The 27,570-nt window shown below is 45.3% G+C and overlaps 1 protein-coding gene across 9 annotated transcripts; it reads left to right on the top strand.

Moving 5' to 3' along the window:
- Positions 1 to 246: 246 nt before the first annotated feature.
- Positions 247 to 27,414, top strand: LOC144609474 (histone H2B 1/2-like). 9 transcript variants are annotated; one of them, XR_013549324.1, is made up of 3 exons: positions 247 to 382; positions 473 to 557; positions 23,337 to 27,414. XR_013549324.1 is itself a non-coding variant. In XM_078427957.1 (3 exons), the coding sequence occupies exon 3, from the start codon at positions 15,515 to 15,517 to the stop codon at positions 15,884 to 15,886; it is 372 nt and encodes a 123-aa protein (XP_078284083.1). In that variant the 5' UTR covers positions 247 to 382; positions 473 to 557; positions 15,435 to 15,514; the 3' UTR covers positions 15,887 to 16,937. The 9 variants fall into 9 exon arrangements, 2 of the variants coding, with proteins under 2 accessions (XP_078284083.1, XP_078284084.1); XR_013549325.1 differs by having other exon boundaries at positions 23,318 to 27,414; XR_013549320.1 differs by having other exon boundaries at positions 23,048 to 27,414.
- The last annotated feature ends 156 nt before the right edge of the window (positions 27,415 to 27,570 follow it).

Raw genomic sequence — 27,570 nt, 5'->3', positions numbered from 1 at the left:
TAGATAGATAGATAGATAGATAGATAGATAGATAGATAAGATAATATAGATAGATATAGATATATATATATATATATATATAGATGTAATTTTCTGTCAGTGTGTGTTGACTTGTGATTGACAGCTCCCGCTTCCCCGGTCAGCGGCCGCCCCTGTCACGTGATGCGGGGCAACCTCACCGAGCGACGTGCCATGACGTCACAGAGGTCTCGTAGCGTCAGTGACGTCGTTGCCTCAGCAACCGGCCGGTCCGGGCGCGGGGCGGCTGCGAGGCCCACGGAGGGGGAGGGGGAGCGGGAGCGGCCTGGGCCCGGGGATGGAGGTGAGGCTTCCTTCCCCCCGGCGGGGAGATGTTGGTGTGGCCGGAGGCATCGGCCAGGAGGTGAGAGGGTGAGGTCCCAAGACTGACTTGGAGAGATGGGAAAGGTGGCGATTGTATTAACTGAGCTGGTCCTTGCTCTGTCGTTCCCAGGTGGATCTGGGACCTGACTGGTTGAATCTTGTGCGTGTGACTGCTCCTCCACTGTGACATCTTCCTGCCTGCTGGGCAGTGAACAGTGAGTTTGTGTTCGTACCTTATCCACTGGGTCTTTGCATCAGATTTAGCATTCTCATCTTCGTGGTCCAATTCCCCCTTGGTTCTGACTCACTCACTCTCTCTGTAACCCCCTCTGGTGCTGTGATCATCCTCCATCTGTGGCCTCTTTAGCATCAAAGTCCCATTTCAGACTGGAGGCTTCTGCCCAGTAAAGTTGCTGGTTCCCCTGTTCTCTGTCATTCATATGAGTCATTTTGTGAGAATATACATGATATCGTTGGTAAGCTTGCAGGTGACACCACAATGGTGGTACAGTGTAGAGGGGAAAAGGTTGTTTATGTTTACAACAGGATTTAGATCAATTGGGAAAGTAGACAAGGAAATGACAGGGGGAATTTAACTCAGACAAGTGCAAATTGATGGATTTTTGGTAGTGATGTCAGGGTGGGGGATTTACAGTGAATGGTTGGGTCTTGCAGAAGTGTTGTTCAGTAAATTGACCTTGGGATACCAGTACACAGTTGGCTGAAAGTGGCAACACAGGTAGAGAGAGTGAAGAAGGCCTATGGCATTTTTGCCTTCATCAGCTGAGGTTTTGCGTTCAAGAGATGGACATCAGTTGTACAAACTGTTGATTAGAGAGTATTGAGAGTATTGCCTGCAGTTCTGTTTGAAACACCACATGAAAGATTTGTTTACTTCAGATAGTGCGCATAAATTATTGCAAGAATGTTGCTCGATTCGGTGGGCCTGCAGGTGAGATTGGGTAGGCTGCTCTGTCAGGAGTGAGGCTGAGAGATGACATATAATAATAATAATAATAATAAGCATTTATTTTATATAGCGCCTTATCGGGTGCTCAAAGCGCTTTACAAAAACAATCAACATAAAAACAAACAGACAAACTATCCTAACGGAAAAGCGGCGAATAAACAACGCCAGCGTCCTCTCACGTCAGGGTCCGGCAGTAGACAACAAAAAAGCACAGGACACACAGATACAATTTTTACACAAACAGCCATCACAGTGATTGCTCTAGGCATACCCTCACTGTGATGGAAGGCAAAGTCTTATCTCCTCCACATTCTTCTCCCGTGGTGCCAGGAAGTGATCGAGGCTCCCAACGTTTTGAAGCCCCCACCGGGCGATGGAAAGTCCCAGGGCCGAGCCGAGCAGGCCGATGAAAGTCCTGAGCCCCCACTGGGCGATGGAAAGTCCCAGGGCCGAGCCGAGTAGGCCGATGAAAGTCCTGAGCCCCCACCGGGCGATGGAAAGTGCTGCGGCCGGGCCACGCAGGGCGATGAGGGGCCTGCGAGCGGGTCGATCGTACCTCGCGCTTCGGGGCGGTCGAAGCTGCTACGGCTGGAGCTCCCAAAAACCGGCCGCCAGCCAGGGACCTGCGAGCTCCCGATGTTGCGGTCTGCAGGGCCCACGGCCGAAGCCTCCGAGATGGTAAGTCCAGGCCCTGCGACCGGAGTCTTCAAGGTCGATCCCAGCTGGAGGCCGCCGACTCCACGATGTTAGGCCGTCGCGCGAACGGAGATACGACACGGTAAAGGTCGCATCTCCGTTGAGGAAGAGATTAGAAAAAAGGTTTCCCCAACCCCCCCACCACCCCCCCACATACACAGAGTTAAAAATAGAACAAAACGTACATTAAACGATGACAATAGACAAAAAACAAAAAAAAGACAGAGAGACTGCCGGTGAGCCGCAGCTGCAGAACACAGCCACGCCCCTTGAAATGTTGCTCGATTCGGTGGGCCTGCAGGTGAGATTGGGTAGGCTGCTCTGTCAGGAGTGAGGCTGAGAGATGACATATTAGGGGTGCATAACATTCTGAGTGGCATAGATGGGGGATAGCTAGAATCTGTTGTCCATGGTAGGAGTGTTTTGAGGTGTAAGTTCTTCACACAGAGTCGTTGATATCTGTAATGAGTTGTTAGAGGTGGTGTTGGGGCAGAAACAGAAACAATATTGAAGACATCCCTGGGCAGGTACTTGTATAAGCAGAGCACAAAGGGTGTATGTAGGTGTGATTAGTATAGGGCATGATGATGGATTGGAAAGAATATACTCAGTGGCCCGAGGGCCTGATTCTACAATGTATAACTCTGTGACTGCGACATTCCACCACTGCCTGCACTGGCTTTGGCTGCCTGAGCCCTCAGCTCTGAGCTTGCCTCACTCAACCCTTTGTTCTTTGAGATGTTACTTGGACCATCTTTTAAAGAAAACTCTAAAACACACCACAAAGATAGGACAAGGCAATCAAAGCTTTATTTGGGAGCATCAAATGCAATGGCCGTGTGATACAAAAATTCATATGATCCTTACATACAGAACCGTAACAGATTTCACAGACTCTTCAGCATTCCCCTGATAGCATATTGCTCTGACAACAGCTGTAATTCATGCACCTCCAACAAACACATCCCCCTTGGATCTTCGTCATCCTCTCCCCATGGCAGCTCAACAAATGTCCTGTTACTCTTCTGACCTAATTTTACTTATGTTACTTTTACGATTGCCATTTGGCCTTTTCCATCTCCCACTGTGACCAAGCTGTCAGCCATCTCTCCCAGTGTTACCCACGGTGTTTCACCAATTTACATGCAGATGGTGTACATATGAATTTCAGCAAAACATTCAACATGGTACCACATGGTAGGTTGCTCTGGAAGGTTAGATCGTATGGGATCCAAGGGGACATAGCTGAATGGATAGAAAATTGACATCATGGAAGGAAGCAGAGGGTGATGGTGGAAGGCTGCTTCTTGGACTGGAGGCCTGTGACCAGTGGTGTGCCTCGGTTTGGTGCTGGGTCTATTACTGTTTGTCGCCTATATCAATGATTTAGATGAGAATACACATGGCAAGATTCGCAAGTTTGCAGATGGTACAAAACTGGGTGCTATTGCAGCTAGTGAAGACGGTTGTGAAAAACTGCAGGAGTGTCTTGATCGGTTTATCAAGTGGGCTGAGAAATGATTGATGGAATTTAAAACAGATATGTGAGGTGTTGCATTTTGGAAAGTCTAACATGGGTAGGACAAACACAGTGAATGCTAGGACTCTGGGAAGTGTAGAACAGAGGGATCTTGGAGTGTAGGTACATAGTTTCTTGAAAGTGGTATCTCAGGTTGATAGGGTGGTGAAAAAGGCTTTTGGCATTTTGGCCTTCATCAGTGAGTATTGAGTACTATTTCTCTTGTTTCTCTTATCCCTGTCACTCAATATGAAGAAAGGTCTCGACCCAAAATGGTCACCTATTCCTTTTCTCCAGAAATGCTGCCTGATCTGCTGACTTACTCCAGTTTTTTGTGTCTACCTATTGAGCATTGAGGTTGGGAGGTCATGTTGCAGTTTTATAAGACATTGGTTAGGCTGTATTGAGAGTATTTATTCAGTTCTGGGCACTATGTTACAGGAAAGGGTATGTCATTGGAAAGGGTACAGAGAAGATTTACAGAAGTCAGAATGAAGAGGAGAAGAATTACAAAGTCCTGGTGCTAGGACTCAAGGGTCTGAGCTATAGGCAGAGGTTGAGCAGACTGGGACTCTATTCCCTGGAGCACAGGAGGATGAGGGGTGATCTTCTTGAGGTGTCTAAAATCTTGAAAGGAATAGATTGGATAGACGCACAGGGTCTCTTGCCCAGAGCAGGGGAATGGAGAACCAGAGGACATAACTTTAAGATGAAAGGGGAAAGATGTAATAGGGATCTGCGGAGTAATTTTTTTCACACAAAATGGAACGAGCTGGCAGAGGATGTAGTTGAGACAGGGAGTATTGCGGAGTTCAAGAAACTATTGGATAGGTGCATGGATAGCACAGGTTTGGAGGGATATCAGCCAATCTCAGGCAGGGAGGACTCATGTAGATGGGACATGTTGGTTGATGTGGGCAAGTTGGGCTGAAGGGCCTGTTTCCACGCTGTATTACTCTATTATCAGCACATGTGTCGTAAATACCGGCTTCCACCACCCCCTTTGGCAGTGCATTCCAGATATTACCCAATGCCAAGGTGAAAAAATAAATGATTCCTCATATCCCCCCCTAAACTTCTTTCTTTTCTCCTTAAACATATGCCTACGACACCTCTTCCTGGGGGAAAGGTTTCCTACTATCTACCCTATCAGTGCCTCTCATAATCTTGTACATCTCTACCTGGTTCGCTTCAGTCGCTCCTGCACCATGAAAACATACACAGCCTGTCCTGCCTCCCTTCATAACTGAAACATTCCACCACAGGCAACATTGTGGTGAATCTCTTCTCCAATGTAATCACATCTTTCCTACATGGCCGGCAGGGTGGCGCAATGGTAGAGTCGCTGCCTTGCAGTGCCAGAGACCTGGCTTTGATCCTGACTACGGGTGCTGTCTTTACAGAGTTTGTACGTTCATCCCATGAACTGCATGGGTTTTCTCTGGGAAAAATATTGTTTCCCTCTTCAAATACCTAGGGTGATCTGACCCCCTCAACCCTGTGGTGTAGTAAACTCCAGACATTCCCTTAACCTACAGTGTAGTGCAGCGGGTGTTTATGTCTTTCTGTGCAACAAAGGAATCTGTGACCATACAGAGTAGTGATGGGTTGTTGGATTCTGTGACCTTTCATCATGGAGCCTTATGGCATAAGCTCGGTGCTTGTCAAACAGCGTTGTGTTTTCCAGGCCTGTGCCTGCAAGTGCACTGTCATTTCTTGTCAGATCACTATCAGGGTCATAGACTAATAAAATTACTAATCAGCCCGAGGCTTCATACTCTTCTGTGCCTGTTCTCCATGACAGTTCCCTGATATCTCAAAAATTATTGTTTCTCTTTTCAAATACCTAACGTGGTCTGGTCCCCACAACTCAATGGGATAGAAAACTCCAAAGATTCACCTCCCCTGCACCATCCTGAGGTTGTCCCAGTCTGAACATAGAACAGCAGAGGAACCTTCTGCCCACAATGTCTGTGGCAAACATGATGCCAAATTAAACAGATCTGCTCTGCCTGCACATGATCTACATTGCTCCATCCTGCACATTTATGTGTGTATCTTAAAGCTTAAATCCCACTGTACTGTCTATCTCCACCACCAAGTCTGGCAGCACATGATCACTCTGGGTAAAAATTTGCCCCACACATCGAGTATTATCATGTCCCTCTCACTTTAAAGCTATTTCCTCTCATCTGACATTTTCTCCGTAGGAAATGGATCTGACTATACCCCATCTCCTTAGAATTTTATAAAGTTCTGTCGAGTCTCCCCTCAGTCTCCGATGCCCCAGAGAAAACCATCAGAGTTGATGTCTTTGAGGACTGTGGTTGGTTTCTACTTGTCCATCACCCTGTACAGTATGGAGCTGTATTGGGCAGTCTCAGTCAGTCCACAGTTGCTTTGTTCAGGTCTGAGTCTCTCCATAGTTGGGGGTGGCTGGTGCAAAGCTCTCTGTGCAGACTGGGCAGAGTGTGGTCTGTACTGGGCTGTGACTTCACAATGTAGTGCAGCGAGTGTTCATGTCTTTCTGTGCAACACAGGTGTCGGTGCTGGTTATCTGTGGCTCCACACAGCAACGGTGGGCTCTGTGTCCTTGCATCACGGTGCCTTATTGCTTCAGCTCTGTGCCTGTCATACAGTGATGTGTATTTTACAAGCTTATGCCCTTGGACGACATGGAGTGTATTATTGTCTCCTGTCAGTTCACTCTTGGTGTCATAGACTCATAAAATCATACAGCATTGAAACAGGCCCTTTGGCCCAATTTGCCCATGCTGATTAAGATGCCCCATCTACACTAGACTTTATCTTGCACTAAACATTATACCCTTTATCCTGTATCCGTACACTGTGATGGTTTGATTGCAATCATGTCCACTTTTTCGTCGACTGGATAGCGTGCAGCAAAAAGCTTTTCACTGCTACATGTGACCACAATAAATTAAACTAAACTAGTTTCATCTGCCCGCGTTTAGCCCATGTTCCTCTAAACCTTTCCAATCCATGTACGTGTCCAAATGCCTTTTAAATATTGTTATAGTACCTGCCATAACTACCTCCGCTGGAAGCTCGTACTATATACCCACCACCCGCGGTGTGGAAAATGTTGCCCCTCTGGTTCTGACTACTGCTTTCCACTCTCAGCTTAAACCATGTCCCCTGGTTCTTGATTCCCCTACTCTGGGGAATGTGCATTTACCCTGTCCATTCCCCTCATGACCAGCATTGTGGCAGGCAGGTTTGCCACTGCTACACGGGTGGTTTAAAACTAAATAGGGGGGGTGTCAAATGGGATAGTCAATGAAGGAGTTAAAGGGAAAGAGAGTAAAGGGATACTTAATGACCCCAGAATTAATGGGAAAGAAAGCTCACAAAGGGATAGGAGAGTATGGCCAAGTGTAATAGGAATCGATGTGAAAGGTGAGATGAGTAAGGAATGAAAGGTGTTGTATATGAATGCGCGACGTATAAGAAGTAAAGTAGATGAGCTTGAGGCTCGGTTAGAGGTTGGTAGATATGACATTGTGGGGATTACAGAGACGTGGCTGCAGGAGGATCGGGCCTGGGAACTTAATATTCAGGGTTATACATCCTATAGAAAGGACAAGCAGGTGGGCAGAGGATGGGATGGGATAGCTCTGCTGGTGAGGGACGAAATTCAGTCTCTTGCGAGGGGTGACATAGGGACTGACGAGGTAGAGTCACTGTGGATAGAGTTGAGGAATTGTAAAGGTAAGAAGACACTAATTTGTGTTATCTACAGACCCCAAAATAGTAGCCCGGATGTAGGGTGTAAGTTGCAGCAGGAGTTAAAACTGGCATGTAACAAAGGTAATGCCACTGTGGTGATGGGGGATTTCAATATGCAGGTAGACCGGGAAAGTCAGGTTGGTTCTGGACTCCAAGAAAGAGTTTGTTGAGTGCCTCAGAGATGGATTCTTTAAGCAGCGTGTACTGGAGCCTACCAGAGAAAAGGCAATTCTGGATTTAGTGTTGTCCAATGAACCAGATTTGATAAGAGAACTCAAGGTAAAGGAACCGCTTGGAGGTAGTGATCATAATATGATTAGTTTTAATCTGCAATACGGGCTGAAAAGATGAAGTACGAGGGGAAGCTGGCCAAGAATATAAAGGACAGTAAAAGCTTCTTTAGACCTCTAGGGTCTAGTGGAATCAAGGGCTATGGGGAAAAGGCAGGCACGGGTTATTGATTGTGGACGATCAGCCATGATCACAATGAATGGCGGTGCTGGCTCGAAGGGCCGAATGGCCTCCTCCTGCACCTATTTTCTATGTTTCTATGATCTTATACATTCTATAAGATCAACCTTCAGTTTCCTGTGCTCTTAGGAATAAAGATCCAACCTGCCTAACCTGTCCCCATAGCTCAGGCCCTCATGTCCTGGAAACATACTCATAAATCCTCTGGGCACTCTTTCCAGCTTCATAACATCCTTCCTATTGCAGAACACAATACCTCAAATGCGTCCTCGCCAAGGTTCTGCACAACTCATCACAGGCCTCCAGTCCCATTAAACATCCTTTCACCATCACCCTTCCATTAAGCCAATTCTCTATTCAGTCAGCTCGCTCCCTGTGGATCCCAAGCAATCTAACTTCCATAGCAGCCCCACCATGCAGAGTGTGAGTCATGCAGCGAGTGCCAGTTATCTGTCATTATGTACAAAGCAAGTGTGTCCCACTGGTACAGTTCTGAGTCTGTACAGGATTTCAGCCTCTGAAGAGCCTCCCCAGTTTTGGTTGTTCACAATTCTGTAAGATTTGAGTTATAAGCAGGAGCAGGGACCTCCAAACATTTCAGCATGAGGGTCACATTATATATTTGACACATTTTTGCGGGCTGTAGGAAAAAATAAAGAAATGTCAGTTTTATAAATTTAATGAACTCAAAGGAGAACTTAAATAAAATAAATGGAAGAAATTCAAGCCATCTGGAGTAGATGACAGCTTTCGGCATACACTAGTAACACATGCAAACGTACGTACTTACCTTGAAACAAATGCCAAAATGGTCAATTTTTGTGCTGTAAAAATTGGGGAAGAAGCTGGAGGATCCAGCGCAGGAAGAGGAACCGGGAGAAGGGCTGCAAAGCCCGTGGACGTAAGAAGCAGCTGGGAAGACGTCTGGCCAGCCCGCAGGAGAAGGGGGAACGCGGCCGGGAAGGGAGACAGGAGAGCACGACCAAAAAGCAGAGGGCCGCTGATGGTAAGGAGAAGAAGAGGAGGAGGAGGAGGAAAGGATGGGATTGAGCGAGCTGGGAGAGGTGCAGCAGGCCAGGAGGGTCTGCAGGGGCAGAAGCAGTGAGTGCTGGACGTCGGCGACCTGCTGTGGCCTGAGGGCGAAGGGCCCAGGGAGCCGTGCTCAACGGTCTTCAAGGAGGAGGAGAAGGAGAAGCAGAGTGTCGGGCCCGAAGAGGAGGAAGAAGAGGAGCCGGGGAGAGGCCGATCGGCAGCGGAGGCCAAGCAGCAGCGAGAGCTGGGCTGGGCGCTGCAGTCGCAACATTCCACTGCAACAACCTGTCAAATTAGGACTGACGAATTGTTCCACATCAGAAGTAGCTCTAAACATAAAATAGAAGAAAAAGACAAAGCAAATATCCCAACTCCTCAATGGCAGCCATAGTATGTGCTTACTTGAAGTTCACTGCTTGAAGGCGTTGCGTGGCAACAGTATGGGTCAGGGGTCATGCAATCCCCCTATCGCCCGCCGCATGGAACGTGTTAAGAGCTTGCTGCGTGCTGGATAAAATCTTGTGGCGGGCTGGATCTGGCCCGCAGGCCATAGTTTGGAGACCCCTGGGCTAGGATATTTTTCATTATGGTTTAGGAGGTTGAAGGGTGACCTGAAAGAGGTAAACAAAATCATGAGGTTTGTAGATTAGCTAAATGCTCATAATCTTTATCCTGGTGTAGGGGAGTCTAAAACTAGAGGACATCCCTCACCAAGAGTTCACTGACCCTTTGGGATTATCCACCGTCAGTGTGGAGGCTCTGTCAACAGTGAATCGAGGCTGGATGGGATTGTGAGCAGCGAGGAGGATGTGAAGAGAATTCAGCGGTGGGGAGATACAGACAGGATGACAGAGTGATCGATGGAATATCATTTGGAACAATGCAGTGATCTTCTTTAATGGACAAAGCTGGCTGTTTATTATAAACTGGGAGAGATCGGGTAGCTTGGATGCTTTCCGGGATCTGGGTGTCCTTGTACATCGATCATTGAGCGGAAGCATGGAGGTGCAGCAAGTGAACAGGAAGGTGGATGGTACGTTGGCCTTTACTACAGGAGGGTTGAGGGAGGAGCAGCGATACCTCACTGCAGGATTGTGGGGATTGTGGATGGATGTCTGCGCATTGGGGGAATCGAAGGAGACGGGGACGCTGCAGAGAAATGGTGCTGAGGGAGAAGATCAGCCGTGGTCTTGGTGAATGACGGGGCAGGCTTGAAGGGGCCTCATCCTGTTCTTGATGTTTTCCTGAGAGCAATGTCCTCTGCCAATGGGGAATTATACAATGAATTGAAACACGAGGAGTATTAGGAATAAATACAGAAGGTCAGGCAGCATCTCCGGGGAGAGATGGAGTTTCAGATCCAGGTCTCAGCTCTGTTTCTCTCTCCAAAGTCATTGAGGATTCCTGCTGGGTCTGTCTTTATCTCAGATGTTCCTGCATCTGCAGGGTTTTTTTGTTTTCATCATTAAATTGGAGCCTGAAGTTAGGGACTGAACGGAAGTGGAATCTCTCTTTCCAGTTGGAGTTTAGAAGAAAGAGAGGTGATCTCAACGGCTTCTCTTGTTTGCAGACTGATTTGGAGAGATGGAGATGGTGGTGATTGTTTCCAACGAGCTGGTCCTTGCTGTCTGCCGTTCCCATGTGGATCTGGGACCTGACTGACCCTCCACTGTGGACATCGGGATGTTCTCTTCCTGCCTGCTGGGCAGTGAACAGTGAGTGTTAGTGCCTCACTGCACCGGCTTCCTGCCTCAGTTTTAACATTCTCATCCTTGTGTTCAAATTCCTCTTTAGACCTCACCCCCTCACTCTTTCTGTCACCTCCTCCAGTTCTGTGACTCTCTGACATCGGCTCTCCTCCATCAGTGGCCCTTTACACATCCTCACGTCCCTTCATTCCACCAGTGCTGCTTCGAATACAGCTGACAAATGTTCATTTCCGACCTCAGCTCCATCCTCTGCTGCAGACGCAGACCACGCATCAGAGCTGAATGCACCCACTCTCTCCCGGGTTCCTCTCTTGCCTTTTATACAGTGACAAATGCTCTGGGATTGTCCTTCCAGTGTTGGGAGTGGCTGTTGCATTTGGGTGAGTGTGGTCTTTATTGGACCACAGTGGTGTTCATGTCTTTATCTGTCCGACAAAGGTTAGTGCTGGGAATCCTGGCATCACAGGTGAGTGCAAGAGTTGCTGGTATCTGTGTTCGTACATTACAGTAAAGTACTGTTTGCTTTATAGAATCGCTTTACAATACAGTGCCAGCTGTTGTGATGGTTTGTACCATAACAGTGTAGTCCATCTATTGTAGAGGTCTGGACCCTTTCAGTACAATGCCACACATTGTGACTTTGCAGTGCAGTGCAGGCTGTTGTGGCGGTTTGTGCCCTTCCAGTACAGTACTGGCCGTTGTAAAGGTTTGTGCCCTTAGAGCACAGTGCTGTTGATGTTTCTAGGTCGGTTACAATGATTTAATTGAAAGATACCACATGGAAACGGGCGCTCTGTCCCACCGTACACAGCTATCATCGATCTTCACAATATTTCTCTATTGCAACACCTTCTCATCCACTCCCTGCACACAATTTAAGGGACAATTTCCAGAGGCCAATAATAACCAACAAACGAGCATGTTTTTGTGACGAATGAGGAAGTCATAGCACCCGGAGGAAACCCACGCCGTCAGCAGCTGAGGTCAGGATCTATCTTGTGTCACTGGCCCGACAGTGCTGCCCATCCTTTGTGGGCCATCTGTATTGTATTGTGTTCAATCTCTGCCTTTGTATTTAAGGGCTGGGTGTTGTACTGGTCTATGTCCTCACTGGCCAGTGTTGTGCTCTGGCAGCTCTGTGCGTGGAATACAGTGCCAGTGTTTGTGCAGAGTGAATCCTTATTACACAAACTGACCACATCCACCCTGGACTTTAGAAGGTTTACAAGCCTGCAGGTTATTTCCCTGAAGGATCTGTCCAATTTCCTTCTGAAAGGCCTTACTATTTGTTTCCACCACCCCTGGCGGCAGGGTGAGAACCTCATTCAGAAAAAAGCAAGATAACAGGAGCAGAAGTTGGCCCCTCAAGCCTTCCCCACCATTCATTGTGATCATGGCTGATCTGTCCTTGGACTCAACTCGTGTGTCAGTTCCACATTGGCCACACTTTCCAGACCTTTCAAAACTATCCCCCTCTGTAATTCCCTCCAGTGATCCAGCCTCCACATCTCCAGGGAGGCATTTTCCTCAGATGACTTGCTACAACCTTGTTTTAAATGGCTACTCCCTGATCATGTAAACCTGTCTAACCTTAATCTTAATTCTCTCACTCCTTGTTATAGAACAACCCTCTCCTCCCAGGAACTATCCAACTGAATCACTTTTAAATTGAACCTGAATCCCAGCATATCCATTCTTCAGTACAGGGTGCATAATTATGCCCAGTACCACAGGTGTGGCCTCACCAAATCCTGTAATACTTCCCTATTTCTAAACTTTAACGCTCTTGCAGTAAATGGCAATTTGCCATTTCCATTCCACACCACTTGCTGCACGTGCCCTGTGTAATGAGTACACAATACCTTGTTCCCTCTGTACTTTGCCCTCAGCCACGGTGCATCCTTATACACTGCCCTCTCCTCCAGGTGATTAATGGAGACAGTTAATAATTGAGGGTCCAGTCCTACACAAATGGGTTCGCTAATGTTAAATTAAGTTTTCACATGACTGCCATGTGTTATAACATGTGACATGTACCGCTACTTTCAAGATATATGTGCTCCATGATCGCTCTGTTCATCGACTCTCCCTGAGGCCTGACCATTTACTTGGTACGCCTGATCCTATTCCACCTTCCAAATTACATCACATCAGAGGTGTCAGGATTAAATTCCATCTGCTATTCCTCTGCCTGACATTCCATCTGATCTATATTCTGTTGTTGCCTGTGATAATCCTCCTCACTCTACAAAACCACACATTCTCATATAATCCGTAAACATACAAATTACACCTCGCACATTCACCTCCAAGTCTTTACATCATAAACATCAAGGGTCCCAACATCAGTCCCTGTTAGCTGTCTCTCAGCCTAGTGCATGATGGGACATTTCATTCCCTTGTTCCATGACCTAGGCTGGGCCTAGGTGAGTGGGTGAGTAGCCTCACTCTGTATCACTCAGTCTCTGATCTTTTCTGTCACCATCTCTCTATCTGACCCCAGGTTCAGCCTTCGGTCTTTGTGCCTGAGTCTCTGACTGGGACAGATGAAATCCGTATAAATCCAGAACACATGTGCATTCACTGGAACAGAATAAGGCCATTCAGCCTATCAAGTCCACTCTGCATGACTGATCTATCTTTTCCTCTCAAACCCATTCTCCTTCCTTCACCCCAAACCCCTGACACCCAAACTAATCAAGAGTCTGTCAATCCCCGCCTTAAAAATTTCCATTGACTTGACCTTCACAGTTGTCTGAGGCAATGAATTCCAGATTCACTCCCCTCTGACAAAATAAATTCCTTCTCATCCCCTTAAAGTACGTCCTTTTATTCTGAGGCTATGACCTCTTGTCCAAGACCAGTGGAAACCAGTGACCATGTTCACTCTATCCAGGCCTTTCACTATTCTGTAAGTTTCAATGAGGTCCCCCTCCCCTCATCTATCTAAATTCATATGGTCCATATCCCTCCAAACCTGTCCTATTCATGTACCTGTCTAACTGTTTCTTAAATGTTGGGATAGTCCCAGCCTCAACTACCTCATCTGGCAGCTTGTTCCATACACCCACCACCCTTTGTGTGAAAATGTTACCCCTCAGATTCCTATTAAATCTTTTCGCCTTCACCTTGAACCGACGATCTCCATGTTTATTCCATGTATGGTGACGCCTGTCCTTTTGTGGAACTGAGACCGTGACTTTGAATCCGGCAGTTTGTCGAGTCCCACAGGAACTGGCCTGAGGGAAAAGCCCATCTGCCGCCCTTCCCCAGCCTGACCCCTGCGTGACTGCCTCGCAACCTCCATTGTTCCAAGGAGAGAAGCGATGATTATCAGTAAAGATACTAAAGGAACAAGATGAACCACTCCGTTGAAATCGCCTATACTGAAGTGTAGTACGCAAAGGAGCCATTTTCGATGGTAAAACCCGCCGTTCGATATGCCGCTCGCAGTGTAATCAGTGTTTTGGGGGATCAATATGTGTGATTATACCATTAACATGCAGAATATATCTCATCTATCAATTCACAGATTTTTGTTATTTGTCTTTTTAAATGTTTCAGCAAGTTTCTGCCCACTAAAATGGCGCTTTGACGTACTACGGATTTTAGGGTCGAGTCGTCTATCTTGTTCCTCTTGTACCTTTGATTCTTGTACCTGGGGATCTTATAGAAACATATAAAATTCTTAAGGGGTTGGAGAGGCTAGATGCGGGAAGATTGTTGGGGGAGTCCAGAACCAGGGGTCACAGCTTAAGGATAAGGGGGAAGTCTTTTAGGACCGAGATGAGAAAACATTTCTTCACACAGAGAGTGGTGAGTCTGTGGAATTCTCTGCCACAGAAGGTAGTTGAGGCCAGTTCATTGGCTATATTTAAGAGGGAGTTAGATTTGGCCCTTTTTGCTAAAGGGATCAGGGGGTATGGAGAGAAGGCAGGTACAGGTTACTGAGCTGGATGATCAGCCATTTTTATTTTATTTTTATGTTTTTTAATATCAAAAAATACTTTATTCAAGTAATAAATATCATTTACAAAACATCTTTTTTAACAAGCCTAACCGACATTTCCGGAGGTTACATTCGATACAGGCATTCACTTAGACATTTACTTACATTTACAGACATTTACCCAGTATCCCTTATTTGGAGGGGCGTCTCTCTCCACCACACCCTGCCCCCCATGTCCAGCAGCGGAAGGACCCTAGACTGTGGTCCTCCCCCACAGGGCCTTGGCGTTGGCTGCACCAAGCTTCAGTGCGTCCCTCAGCACGTACTCCTGCAGTCTGCAGCGGGCCAGTCGGCAACATTCCTTGACGGACATCTCGCTCTGCCGGGAGGCCAGCAAAGCTCGGGCAGACCAAAGTGCGTCTTTCACCGAGTTGATGACCTTCCAGAGCACTCGATGTCAGTCTCAGAATGCGTCCCTGGGAACAGTCCGTAGGTCACAGAGTCCTCTGTGACGGAGCTGCTCGGAATAAATCGTGATAGGGACCCCTGCAGACCTCTCCAGACTCTCTTGGCAAATCCACACTCTGTGAAGAGGTGGGCCACCGTCTCCTCTCCGTAGCAGCCGTCCTGGAGGCAGCGTGCGCCGGTAGTGAGGTTCCGGCGGTGCAGGAAGAATCTGACTGAGAGGGCTCCTCTCACCGCCAGCCAAGCCAGGTCTTGGTGCTTGTTGGTTAGTTCTGGCGATGAGGCATTCAGCCATGATCATATTGAATGACGGTGCAGGCTCGAAGGGCCGAATGGCCTACTCCTGCACCTATTTTTTATGTTTCTAAGCAGCGGCTCCGCCCAACTTCGCCTCCCCCGCCAGAGTCACGAGACACGGGGCAATGTGATTGGTGGCAGCGAGGCGCTGTGGTTGGTCGCTTCAGTGGTGCAATCAAACAGTTGACTCAAACTCACCGATGACAGTGCTTGCCTTCCCCATTCCCTCATTAGCATAGGACGGTGGGGCGGCCTATTTAAACTACGCTCAGAGCTTGTTCCAGACATTCGTGTGTCTGACGGCGAGAGACGAAATGCCTGACCCACCGAAAGCGGCCAAGAAGGGCGCCAAGAAAGCCGTGTCCAAAGTGGCTGGAAAGGCGGGCAAGAAACGCAAGAGGTCGAGGAAGGAAAGTTACGCCATCTACATCTACAAAGTGATGAAGCAGGTTCACCCCGACACCAGCATCTCATCCAAGGGCATGAGCGTCATGAACTCGTTCGTCAACGATATTTTTGAGCGCATCGCGGGCGAGGCTTCCCGCCTGGCTCATTACAACAAGCGGGCGACCATCAGCTCCCGGGAGATCCAGACCGCCGTGCGCCTGTTGCTGCCCGGGGAGCTGGCCAAGCACGCCGTGTCGGAAGGGACAAAGGCGGTGACCAAGTACACCAGTTCCAAGTAAAGATCCTCAGTGCTGACAAACCGAAACCCCAAAAGCTCTTTTAAGAGCCACCCACAATCTCATTGAAAGAGTTGTAGTACTATTGTGAATCTATGCTATTAGCTGGTATAGTCAATTAGAGATATTATATTTTGTTGTAGTAAAGATGGTTTCTTGTGTTGTTTTAGCTAATATAAAATGGATGCTTATTTTAGTGGAAAGCAGTAAGATGGATGCTTGTGGCAGAAATGTTATCCTTGGGAACAGAATGTGTTTGTCCCTTTACGAGTGATAAGGAGTGTACAGAAGAGATGGGCTATTGTCCTCTCCCACTCTGTCTGACTGCGAGTACTGTGTATTGAAACAGTAAAGCAAGGTCATGCAGCTGCGAGATTGCTCGTCTATATAGATAAGAAAGTTTCTTTCTTAGTAGCAACTCCTTATTTGGGTGCGTGTGAAAGGAGGAAAAGTTTGAATCCACGCTAGGTAAATTGATGCGTTTCTCTAAATACATGTGACTTATATTAATGGTTTGGTTTTTGAGCATGTGACCTGTATCAATGATTGTGTCTTCTCTGTAACCATAGTAATTGTATTAGATGTGTAATTGGTCATTGTATTAGATGTGTAATTGGTCCTTGATTTCTTTTTGTCACACCTCTCTTTTCTGTATAAAAAAGTAAACAATCGTGGAGAAGTTGTTCTTCCCCTCTCCTGAGTTGAGGTCTCTTCAGACACTAGTGTTGTGTCTGGAGATCTTCTCGGGAAGAACCCCATGGTGGAATAAATCTGATGTGCTAATCCAGTATCACGTGTGATTATTCAGACTGAAGGTAAAGAATTTGATTTAACATTTGGTGGCAGCGGTGGGATTTCAAAAGACAATTACCACGAGTTCGCGGCCAAGGAGCTGAGAAGTTTCGGAGGCAGGGAGAGGAATTGGGCCCCCGATGCAAGTGGTTTGTTTTACTGCATCGGTTTCCTCTGATCTGTCGTCTGATGACGAATTGGCCATTCGCTAACTCTTGTGTGATATCTTGACGAAATCAGGTCAGTCTGGTGAATACTGGAAGCGGCAGATATTTTGGTCAGTGATTGGTATCACTGGAAGTCGACTATAATTAACTGATATCGGTATCAATACCACTGGGTCAGGTTTCAGTCCTGAGAGAGTGGGACGCTGTTCAGGTTTCAGTCCTGAAAGCGTGGGTTACAGTCGCTGTAAGGTTGGGTCCGATTGTGTGTATGAAAGTGTTGTGGGTGTATTAAGATTTGTGACGCCGATTGTGTGTATGAAAGTGTTGTGGGTGTATTAAGATTTGTGACGCCGATTGTGTGTATGAAAGTGTTGTGGGTGTATTAAGATTTGTGACGCCGATTGTGTGTATGAAAGTGTTGTGGGGTGTATTAAGATTTGTGACGTTTGGTACGCGACTGTGTAATTTGTGTCATTGCAACGCACTGTGTTGAATTATCAGCCAGCAAGATGGGTAATCGTTTAGATACTACAACTGAATCAAACAGTGCTTTGCAAATCTTATGTAAACGGTATCCTGACAAAGCGGAGCAATTAAGACAATTGTCGGGGGAGTTAAACAAGAAATTAGGGGATGACTTTTGGCCATTAGGAGGAATAAAGGTTCTGGATGATGTTAAGAAGGTTCAGGACATAATTTGGAAGAGTAATAGGAGTACTGTGGCTAAGGAACTTATTGCCCTGTGGAAACAGTATTGTCAAGAATTAAGGGAAGCTTCAGTGTTGGCAAGTTGGCAGGATAATGCTTTGAAATTGGGAATAGGAATTATTGAAGGGGGAGTGACTAAATCAACCGGAGTGTTAAAGAAAGAATGTGCTCATACAAAACATTTGAAACAGAAGTGTGGTAAGACCCTAAGTGGGTCTGGGGGTATTGATGTAAGTAGGATATGTAATCCGATGGTTGACCTTGCCCTGGAAGGGGGAGACGACGATGATGACTTGGATGAGTGGAATATTAGAACTAGCAGGGTGCCCCAGAAGCCCACTGCACCCGCCACTTCACTACATATATCTGCCCATGCGCCGATATCCCAAATGTCTGGCAGCCCTGATTCTCAGCCGCTAGCAATCACAACCCAGGTGAATAATGCCACAGAAGGTCAGGGAACGAGCCAGCAGCTGGGTTCACAGCATACATCTCCTGTAGCTTCTCATACCAGGAATAAGACTAAAAATAATCGGGTATCGATCTCACTACCACCACTTAAAATGTCTGGATCAAGAAGACAACGAAGAAATCAGAGGCAAATGTTTCAGATTTATAGTGATAATAGTAGCGAGGATTCTGAGGACGACCCGTTATCCCTGAGGTCTGATTATGATGATGAAAACCCTATTGTATATAAATCAACATCCCGTCAATTTCCGGTCAGGCAAATGCCCAATCCTGCCTTTAACCCAGCAGTTCAGGTGGGCGTTAATAATCTTCAGACTTTGGGAGTTTTCTTTCCTTGGAAGCCTAGCGATTTAATGGCAATTTTGGCCAGAATGCCAGAAAGAAAGGAGTCACCCTCCTCATTTGTGGACTTTCTACGGACTACTATACAAGTCTACCAGGCAGAATCCAGGGATTTATGGGCCTTAGTAAAACAGATATTAACCCCAGCTGAACATGTAAGATTCCTGGCTAATTTGAATTTTGCAAGCCATGATGCTCTGGCAGCTCAGCATATTCAAAATGACGCCCGTGAAAATGCCATATATGAGGCTCTGATGGTCACCTTCCGAAAGCCAGTTGACATTTCCAAAGTCCTAAATACGAAAGCACAAAAAAATGAAGGAGCAGAGGAGTTTATCGAAAGATTCTCGGAGGTGTACCGAAGTCAGTCAGGAGACATTAATTACCAGAATGGGGTATACTCAGCACAATACTGTGCTTTCCTGATAAGCTGCCTTCCGACTTCAGTTGCTGAGGCGATAAAGGCTAACAATATGAATTGGGCAGAAAGTAACCCTGGCCAGATGGATAGGGCAGTGAAATATTATTGGAAAAACAGCAAAAGTCAGGAAGCCAACCAGACCTCGACTAAAGTAAAGACTGAGTATGTGATGAGGAAGAACAAACCTGTCCCAGGTAGGGCGGAGTATCGGAGGGAGCCCCAATACTGTGTCCCCGGATGGGGGAACGGACCAGAGTTCGGATATGTCAATTACAATAGCGGTGGGATTTCAAAAAACAATTACCATGGCCCGCCCACTCCTACTCGAGGCCCGCCCTACACTCCCCAGAGACAAAGTTTCAGCGAGGGGAGGGGAGGCAGACAAGGAGGGGCAAGCGTCTGCTTTAACTGCGGCCAGCAGGGCCATTGGAAAAATGAGTGCCCCTCTCTCAGACATGGAGCAGAGGGGGGAGAGGGACCCGTGCAAGGATACCGGGGAGGTTGGCAGGGAAATAGGGGACAAGGAGGACATGGGCATGCGACCTATTCCCAGGATAACCCCTTTCCCCAGTACTGACTGTCGAACCTCGTGGTAAACGGGTCTCAATCAGACAAAGAGCCCGTTCTATCACTGATGGTTAAAGGAAGCTGGCATCGTTTTTTAGTGGACACTGGGGCATCCATGTCCTCTGTCCAGTCTGAACTCAACCTCCCTGAATCAGAAAGGACACAAAGCTTGTCTGGATACCAGGGGCAAGCACGACAGTATCCGATATCTAAACCAGTTGACATAACATTTCAAAATGAATCTGTGAGACATCAGTTTGTGATTACCACTGGACTAGACTGCAATCTTATGGCAAGAGATCTGCTGTGTGCCTTTCAATTAAGCCTTGAGTGTGTAGATGAAGGAATCACTGTAAAACCATGGGCCCCTAGGAGACAATGTTATGCCTCTACTACTCCTCAATGGTGGACTCTGGATTTGAAGGATCAATCCCCTTCTCATGTTACCCTAGCTTATGACCAAAGCGGAGGGGACATGGAATTAGAGACTTTCTACAAGGGGCATGAGGGGAGCGAGTGGAATGTGGTGATCAGAGCCCTGGTCACGGGACCACAGGGAGAGGCGGAATGTGTAGAGGTCCCTTTGGAACTATGGAAGCAATCTCCTATGGTAGCCCCACACATCACAAGGAAAGTGAACTTTCCGTACCATGCGAAGGATTTGGGACCCATGGTAAAGCGAGTGGTTGAACAGGCTGATCCAAATCACTGGAAGAAGCAGTCCTTGCCAGATGACTGTACTATTCTATTCTATCAATCTCCAAAAGTAGTCGTATCACATTTGCATCATCATGTTGGGAGAGAGGTACAAGAATATGTGGATCCGCAGGTGTGGGCAGAGGACCCCACGCAGGTGGGATGTGTTCAAATCACTCCCATCAAAGTTACCTTGCAAAAGGACGCCGTGCTGCCGTCTATCCAACAGTATCCGTTAAAGCAACAAGCAATACTGAGCATTGATAAATTAATCAAAGGATTACTGAAGCAGGGAATCCTTGTTAAGTGTCACTCTCCATGTAACACGCCCATACTGGCAGTTCCGAAACCAGGGAAGCCGGACCAGTACAGGCTAGTGCAGGATTTACGATCTATCAATGCTATTGTACAATCATTACATGCATTAGTACCAAATCCAGCTCACATTCTAGCCCAGATCCCGGCACAAGCAAAAATCTTTGCAGTTGTTGATCTCCATCACGCTTTCTTTTCTTTACCACTGCACTCAACAAGCCAATACCTCTTCGCTTTTACTTATAATGGGCAACAGTATACATGGACCCGATTGCCCCAAGGGTTCGTTAATTCCCCAACACTGTTCTCTAGGTGCCTGCAGGAGCAGTTGCAAGGGTTAACTTTCAGACACGGCTCCACTCTAGTTCAGTATGTGGATGATCTACTAGTAGCTAGCCCTGACGAGCAGAGCAACCAAGAAGACACGACCCAGTTGCTCAATTATTTGGCCTCACTAGGATACGTAGTATCCCAATCTAAGGTGTTGGTGGCTCAGAAGAAAATTAAGTTTCTTGGTGTAATGCTTTCAGCAACCGAAAGGAGTCTGGAGGAAAGCAGAATTGAACCGATCTGCCAGTTCCCAATACCTCGGAATGCAAAACAAATGAGACAATGGTTGGGAATGGTGAATTACTGCCGACAGTGGATACCTAATATCACCATGGAAACTAAACGACTGACACCATATAGCAGTATGGAGGGGGAGTTTCAGCTCGATCCAGATGCCCAGAAGGCGTTTGAAAACCTAAAGGCAGCCTTGGCACAAGCACCAGCCTTGGGGAGGCCCCTTTATGACAGACCTTTCCAGCTGTACTGTACAATCCTCACTGACTGCTCAACTGCCGTTCTCACTCAAAAACATGGGGATAAGCATCGGCCAGTGGCTTATTACTCCTCTAAGTTAGACCCAGTGGCACTAGGACACCCGGTATGCACTCAAATCCTGACGGCTATATATAACAGTTTACAATCGGCTGCTAATCTGACTCTACAACAAGATATTACCGTCTACAGTTCACATTCAGTGACAGCACTCCTAGGTCAGCTACAAACCCAGCATCTTACCATGGCCAGACAAAATAGGTATGAGATATATTTACTGAACAATCCCAGATTGCAGTTTAAGTATTGTACTACCATCAACCCAGCATGCTTTCTTACCGAACCACCCCAGGAACAGATGGACCCAGGACATGACTGCCTATTCATAATTAAAGAAAATACTTCGGTTCGGGAAGATTTATCAGATGTTGCAATGTTGGATCCTGATATAACAATGTACGTAGATGGTAGTGCATCTGTCAGTCCGTATGGGAGGAAACTTTCTGGATACGCAATCATAAATCAGGATAACAAGACGCTGGAGTCAGCAGCTTTTGAGTCTACATATTCTGCCCAGCAAGCTGAACTGTTTGCTTTAATACGAGCTTGCATCTTGGGGAAGGACTCAAAAATCAATGTTTATACAGACTCACGATATGCTTTCGGAGTGGTCCATGATTTTGGACAATTGTGGAAAAACAGAGGATTCCTGACTTCTGCAGGAACACAGATATCTCACCAAAAACTAGTATCAGATTTGTTACGAGCCCTTATGTTACCAAAACAGATTTCTGTTATAAAATGTACAGCTCACACGACAGGCCGTACACCAGTTGATGTAGGGAACCGATGCGCAGACCAGGAAGCTAAAGAGGCATCCCGGGGACAGCGGGTGGTTGTGCCTAAAATGATGAGCCAGACTAAAAGCTCAAATAAAAGCAAGTCTCCCTCGGAAAGGCCAATGCCAACCATCCAAGACGTCTTTAAATTACAGGAGGACGCTCCTGACCGGGATAAGGTACTGTGGAAACAGCTCGGGTGTACAGTTGATTGTGAATCTAAACTGTGGATCACCCCTGCTGGACAGGCTTGTATGTCAGATGATTTAGCAATGTGGGTTATTGAATGTATACACTTTGCAACGCATTGCGGCGCTAAAGCAACCAGTGATACGCTCCTAGCCACATGGTGGCATCCACGTTTGCAACCTCTGGCTCAAGGTGTTAGCAATCGTTGCCTGATTTGTCAGCAACATAATCCAGGAAAGGGTGTACCTTGTGAGATGGGCCAAACACCATTGCCCACGGGTCCCTTTGAGACCCTCCAAATGGACTACATTGAATTGGGAAGATGTCAGTGTTATAAATATGTATTAGTAATTGTAGATGTTTTTAGTAAATGGATTGAGGCTTACCCGACAAGGGATAATAAAGCCTCTACAGTGGTGAAAGTGTTAATGAGAGAAATTATTCCCAGGTATGGAATTCCAAATCGCTTAAGTTCAGACAACGGCCCTCATTTCGTGGGTCAAATAAATAAGGAATTCTGTACCCAGATGGGTATCCAGCAGCAGTTACATTGCGCCTACAGACCACAGGCTGCTGGATTGGTTGAAAGGGTTAACCAAACCTTGAAAAATAAATTGGCTAAACTACAGGCTGAAACGGGAACTACATGGCTCAAATTACTTCCCGTGGCCCTGTTTCAGATACGTACTACCCCGGCTGGGGAAGCACGGCTGAGTCCTGCTGAAATTATTTACGGCAGACCTCTCAGAACCCCATGGGACCAGAATGTTCCAAAGACTGTCCACTTTCACCACATGGCAACGGAGATGACTAACTATATTTTATCGTTAACCAGGGCGTTAAGAGACCTACATTCCAGGGTACGAGCGGCGTACGTTGAACTCCCACCTTTAATCACTCGGTCTAAAATTAAACCAGGTGTTAATGTGATGATCAAGAATTGGACGAGGAAGGGGTTGGATGCTCGATGGGAAGGACCCTACCAGGTTCTTCTCACAACCCCAACAGCAGCTAAAGTGGAAGGGAGAAATGCATGGATCCATCTTCACCACTGTAAAATTGTCAATATTGAACCTGAAACCTAATTACTAACCGTTTTCTTAAGAAAATTCTCTTCAGAATAGATGGATCATCTTACAATGAAAGTGCACCTGGTGATCATCTGTTTTAAAGCCTTACTGATTCCGGGAATGATGAAGGAAAGAATGTGCAGGCCGAACCAGCCTAACCACGTGCACCACCTGTGTCAAGGAGATGTACTCCAATGCGATGATGATAACCCGGAGGGATTTGGACAATGGAATGTCAGTCGAATGAAAGATTGCAATGGACTTTTGAGGCATCTTCACTTTTCATTACTGTTGAAGGACCATCATCATAAAATGTTACCTTGTTTTAGGACTAAGTGTAAATTTGATTATGCATGCCAAAGTATGGAAGGTAGATTTCCCATGGAACTATGTCGGGTCTCTCCACTACAGAGACGTAAGCGTGATCTCAAGTTTCTCAGAGGAGTCCCAGGAGGTAACTTATTTCTCCAAGCTCACTCAGCTATGTACTCCCCACAGTCAGTTGTTTGTTACCCATCCATGACCTCAGTACAGGCACTATTCAGCATAAAACCAGAATGGGACCCTCTAAAGTACCTTACATGTGATAATTGGAGGGAAAAAGCCAAAATAAAGGCGCCGAAACCTATCCACTTCATTTATGAACCTTTTACTGCCCCGCCTGCTATTTGTCTTCCGTTACCAAAGGATAATTCACATTCACGGGACGTATGTTTGGTCGCGGATATCGCCAAACCGTGCAAATTCACACCCAACGATGACCTCAGGTCATATGAGAATTGTTTCCACCAGGAAAAGGAGGGATGCGCGATGGTTCTCTGAACAGTTTAGGGATTGGATAGAGGGAGGTGAATTAAACATGTATTCGATATGTTATGGCACATTGTTTTTAACGAATTCAAACCTTTTCTTTTTCTATAATGGTACAGCCACTAATGTCCTGAATCCACCGTTTCCGAGACAAGTGGCGATCGGAACCATAATTCCTATGACAATACCCTGTCCCTCCCAGTGGGTCTCTCATCAAAGGTTGGTGACTAAAGCTGTTTCGGAAAAATTTTGTTCAAAGTGGAAGAATCCCACTTCTCTGGGAACATATGGGAGCTCTGTGGTATACGGATGGACGAGCTCCTTTAGTCTAGGCTTCATTGGAGGGTATTTGGCTGTCAATAATCGTAATTACCTCATTTGTGGTCTCACTATCATGGGTAATGCAACCACGGGGGCCCTAGACATGATTACCCAGGGACTTACTGAACTTAGGCTTTTTACTATGCAGAACAGATATGCCCTAGATTATTTGTTGGCTCGAGAAGGTGGTGTTTGTGCTATAGTGAAAGGTAGGTGCATGATGGGAGTTAGGGATCAGACAAAGAATATTACTCGTTATATCACAAAGATAAGAGAGCAAATGGATAACATGAAGGAATCGACTAGTTGGGGTGATTGGGGTTTCGGAGGCTGGTCAGACAAATTGATTAATATGGCATTGTACCTGGGAATTTTAATTATTTGTATATTTGTGGGGTTGGCTATTCTGAAATGTGTATTGAGGAAAATGCAGACGGCGTTAGAAAGTATTGGTGCTTCAAAAATGTTAGTGGTAAGACAAATTGAATTGAATGATACGAAGACTGAGGATATTGATGGTGTGGAGGAAGAGTGTGAACGACTAGGAAGGGTATTAGATTAGGAGGTAACAACAAAGGAGAAGTTGAAGTGGTTTGGAGATGTGTGGAGTTTGGAACTAAAAGGGTTAAGGTGAAGTAGGCAAGAAGCAGTTCATGTAAGAGATATTGTAGCAGGGAGCAGTTTTCTGGTGTCAGGGGTCATTGATTAGAAGTTGAAGTTTGATTTGATTAGAAGTTTGATTTGATTAGAAGTTGAAGTTTGATTTGATTAGAAGTTGAAGTTCGATTTGATTAGAAGGTTGAAGTTTGATTTGATTGGAAGGTTGAAGTTTGATTTGATTAGAAGGTTGAAGTTTGATTTGATTAGAAGGTTGAAGTTCGATTTGATTAGAAGGTTGAAGTTTGATTTGATTAGAAGGTTGAAGAATGTTTGATTAGAAGGTTGAAGTTTGATTTGATTAGAAGGTTGAAGTTTGATTTGATTAGAAGGTTGAAGTTCGATTTGATTAGAAGGTTGAAGTTTGATTTGATTAGAAGGTTGAAGTTCGATTTGATTAGAAGGTTGAAGTTTGATTTGATTGGAAGGTTGAAGTTTGATTTGATTAGAAGGTTGAAGTTTGATTTGATTAGAAGGTTGAAGTTCGATTTGATTAGAAGGTTGAAGTTTGATTTGATTAGAAGGTTGAAGTTCGATTTGATTAGAAGGTTGAAGTTTGATTTGATTGGAAGGTTGAAGTTTGATTTGATTAGAAGTTGAAGTTTGATTTGATTAGAAGGTTGAAGTTTGATTTGATTAGAAGGTTGAAGTTCGATTTGATTAGAAGGTTGAAGTTTGATTTGATTAGAAGGTTGAAGAATGTTTGATTAGAAGGTTGAAGTTTGATTTGATTAGAAGGTTGAAGTTTGATTTGATTAGAAGGTTGAAGTTCGATTTGATTAGAAGGTTGAAGTTTGATTTGATTAGAAGGTTGAAGTTCGATTTGATTAGAAGGTTGAAGTTTGATTTGATTGGAAGGTTGAAGTTTGATTTGATTAGAAGGTTGAAGTTTGATTTGATTAGAAGGTTGAAGTTCGATTTGATTAGAAGGTTGAAGTTTGATTTGATTAGAAGGTTGAAGTTCGATTTGATTAGAAGGTTGAAGTTTGATTTGAAGTTTGATTTGATTAGAAGGTTGAAGAATGTTTGATTAGAAGGTTGAAGTTTGATTTGATTAGAAGGTTGAAGTTTGATTTGATTAGAAGGTTGAAGTTCGATTTGATTAGAAGGTTGAAGTTTGATTTGATTGGAAGGTTGAAGTTTGATTTGATTAGAAGTTGAAGTTTGATTTGATTAGAAGGTTGAAGTTTGATTTGATTAGAAGGTTGAAGAATGTTTGATTAGAAGGTTGAAGTTTGATTTGATTGGAAGGTTGAAGTTTGATTTGATTAGAAGGTTGAAGTTTGATTTGATTAGAAGTTGAAGTTTGATTTGATTAGAAGTTGAAGTTTGATTTGATTAGAAGTTGAAGTTTGATTTGATTAGAAGTTGAAGTTTGATTTGATTAGAAGTTGAAGTTTGATTTGATTATATTTTGAAGTTTGATTTGATTATATTTTGAAGTTTGATTGATTATATTTAGAAGTTTGAAGTTAGAAGTTTGATTTAATTATATTTTGAAGTTTGATATGATTATATTTAGAGGGTTGGTTGTACTTAGTTTGTTTCTATCCACCTGAGGTAATATGAAGGCGTTGTTTTACTCTTGAAGTGTTTAAGGTGATTTATTGTTTTAAGCTTTGATAGTTATCATAGAATGATAAAAGGAGGGAATGTGAATCTATGCTATTAGCTGGTATAGTCAATTAGAGATATTATATTTTGTTGTAGTAAAGATGGTTTCTTGTGTTGTTTTAGCTAATATAAAATGGATGCTTATTTTAGTGGAAAGCAGTAAGATGGATGCTTGTGGCAGAAATGTTATCCTTGGGAACAGAATGTGTTTGTCCCTTTACGAGTGATAAGGAGTGTACAGAAGAGATGGGCTATTGTCCTCTCCCACTCTGTCTGACTGCGAGTACTGTGTATTGAAACAGTAAAGCAAGGTCATGCAGCTGCGAGATTGCTCGTCTATATAGATAAGAAAGTTTCTTTCTTAGTAGCAACTCCTTATTTGGGTGCGTGTGAAAGGAGGAAAAGTTTGAATCCACGCTAGGTAAATTGATGCGTTTCTCTAAATACATGTGACTTATATTAATGGTTTGGTTTTTGAGCATGTGACCTGTATCAATGATTGTGTCTTCTCTGTAACCATAGTAATTGTATTAGATGTGTAATTGGTCATTGTATTAGATGTGTAATTGGTCCTTGATTTCTTTTTGTCACACCTCTCTTTTCTGTATAAAAAAGTAAACAATCGTGGAGAAGTTGTTCTTCCCCTCTCCTGAGTTGAGGTCTCTTCAGACACTAGTGTTGTGTCTGGAGATCTTCTCGGGAAGAACCCCATGGTGGAATAAATCTGATGTGCTAATCCAGTATCACGTGTGATTATTCAGACTGAAGGTAAAGAATTTGATTTAACACTATTTCGGCATCGAATTGGTGCAAAATTGTTTGGGGGCTTTTGTTTAGGCAGTTACAATGTTTTTAATTATGCTTACATCAATCAAACTGCGGCCAA

Source organism: Rhinoraja longicauda, chromosome 34, assembly GCF_053455715.1.
Source record: "Rhinoraja longicauda isolate Sanriku21f chromosome 34, sRhiLon1.1, whole genome shotgun sequence".
NCBI classification, from domain to species: domain Eukaryota; kingdom Metazoa; phylum Chordata; class Chondrichthyes; order Rajiformes; family Arhynchobatidae; genus Rhinoraja; species Rhinoraja longicauda.
Note: the sequence above shows the minus strand (reverse complement) of the source record. Positions and strands in the feature narration are given on the sequence as shown.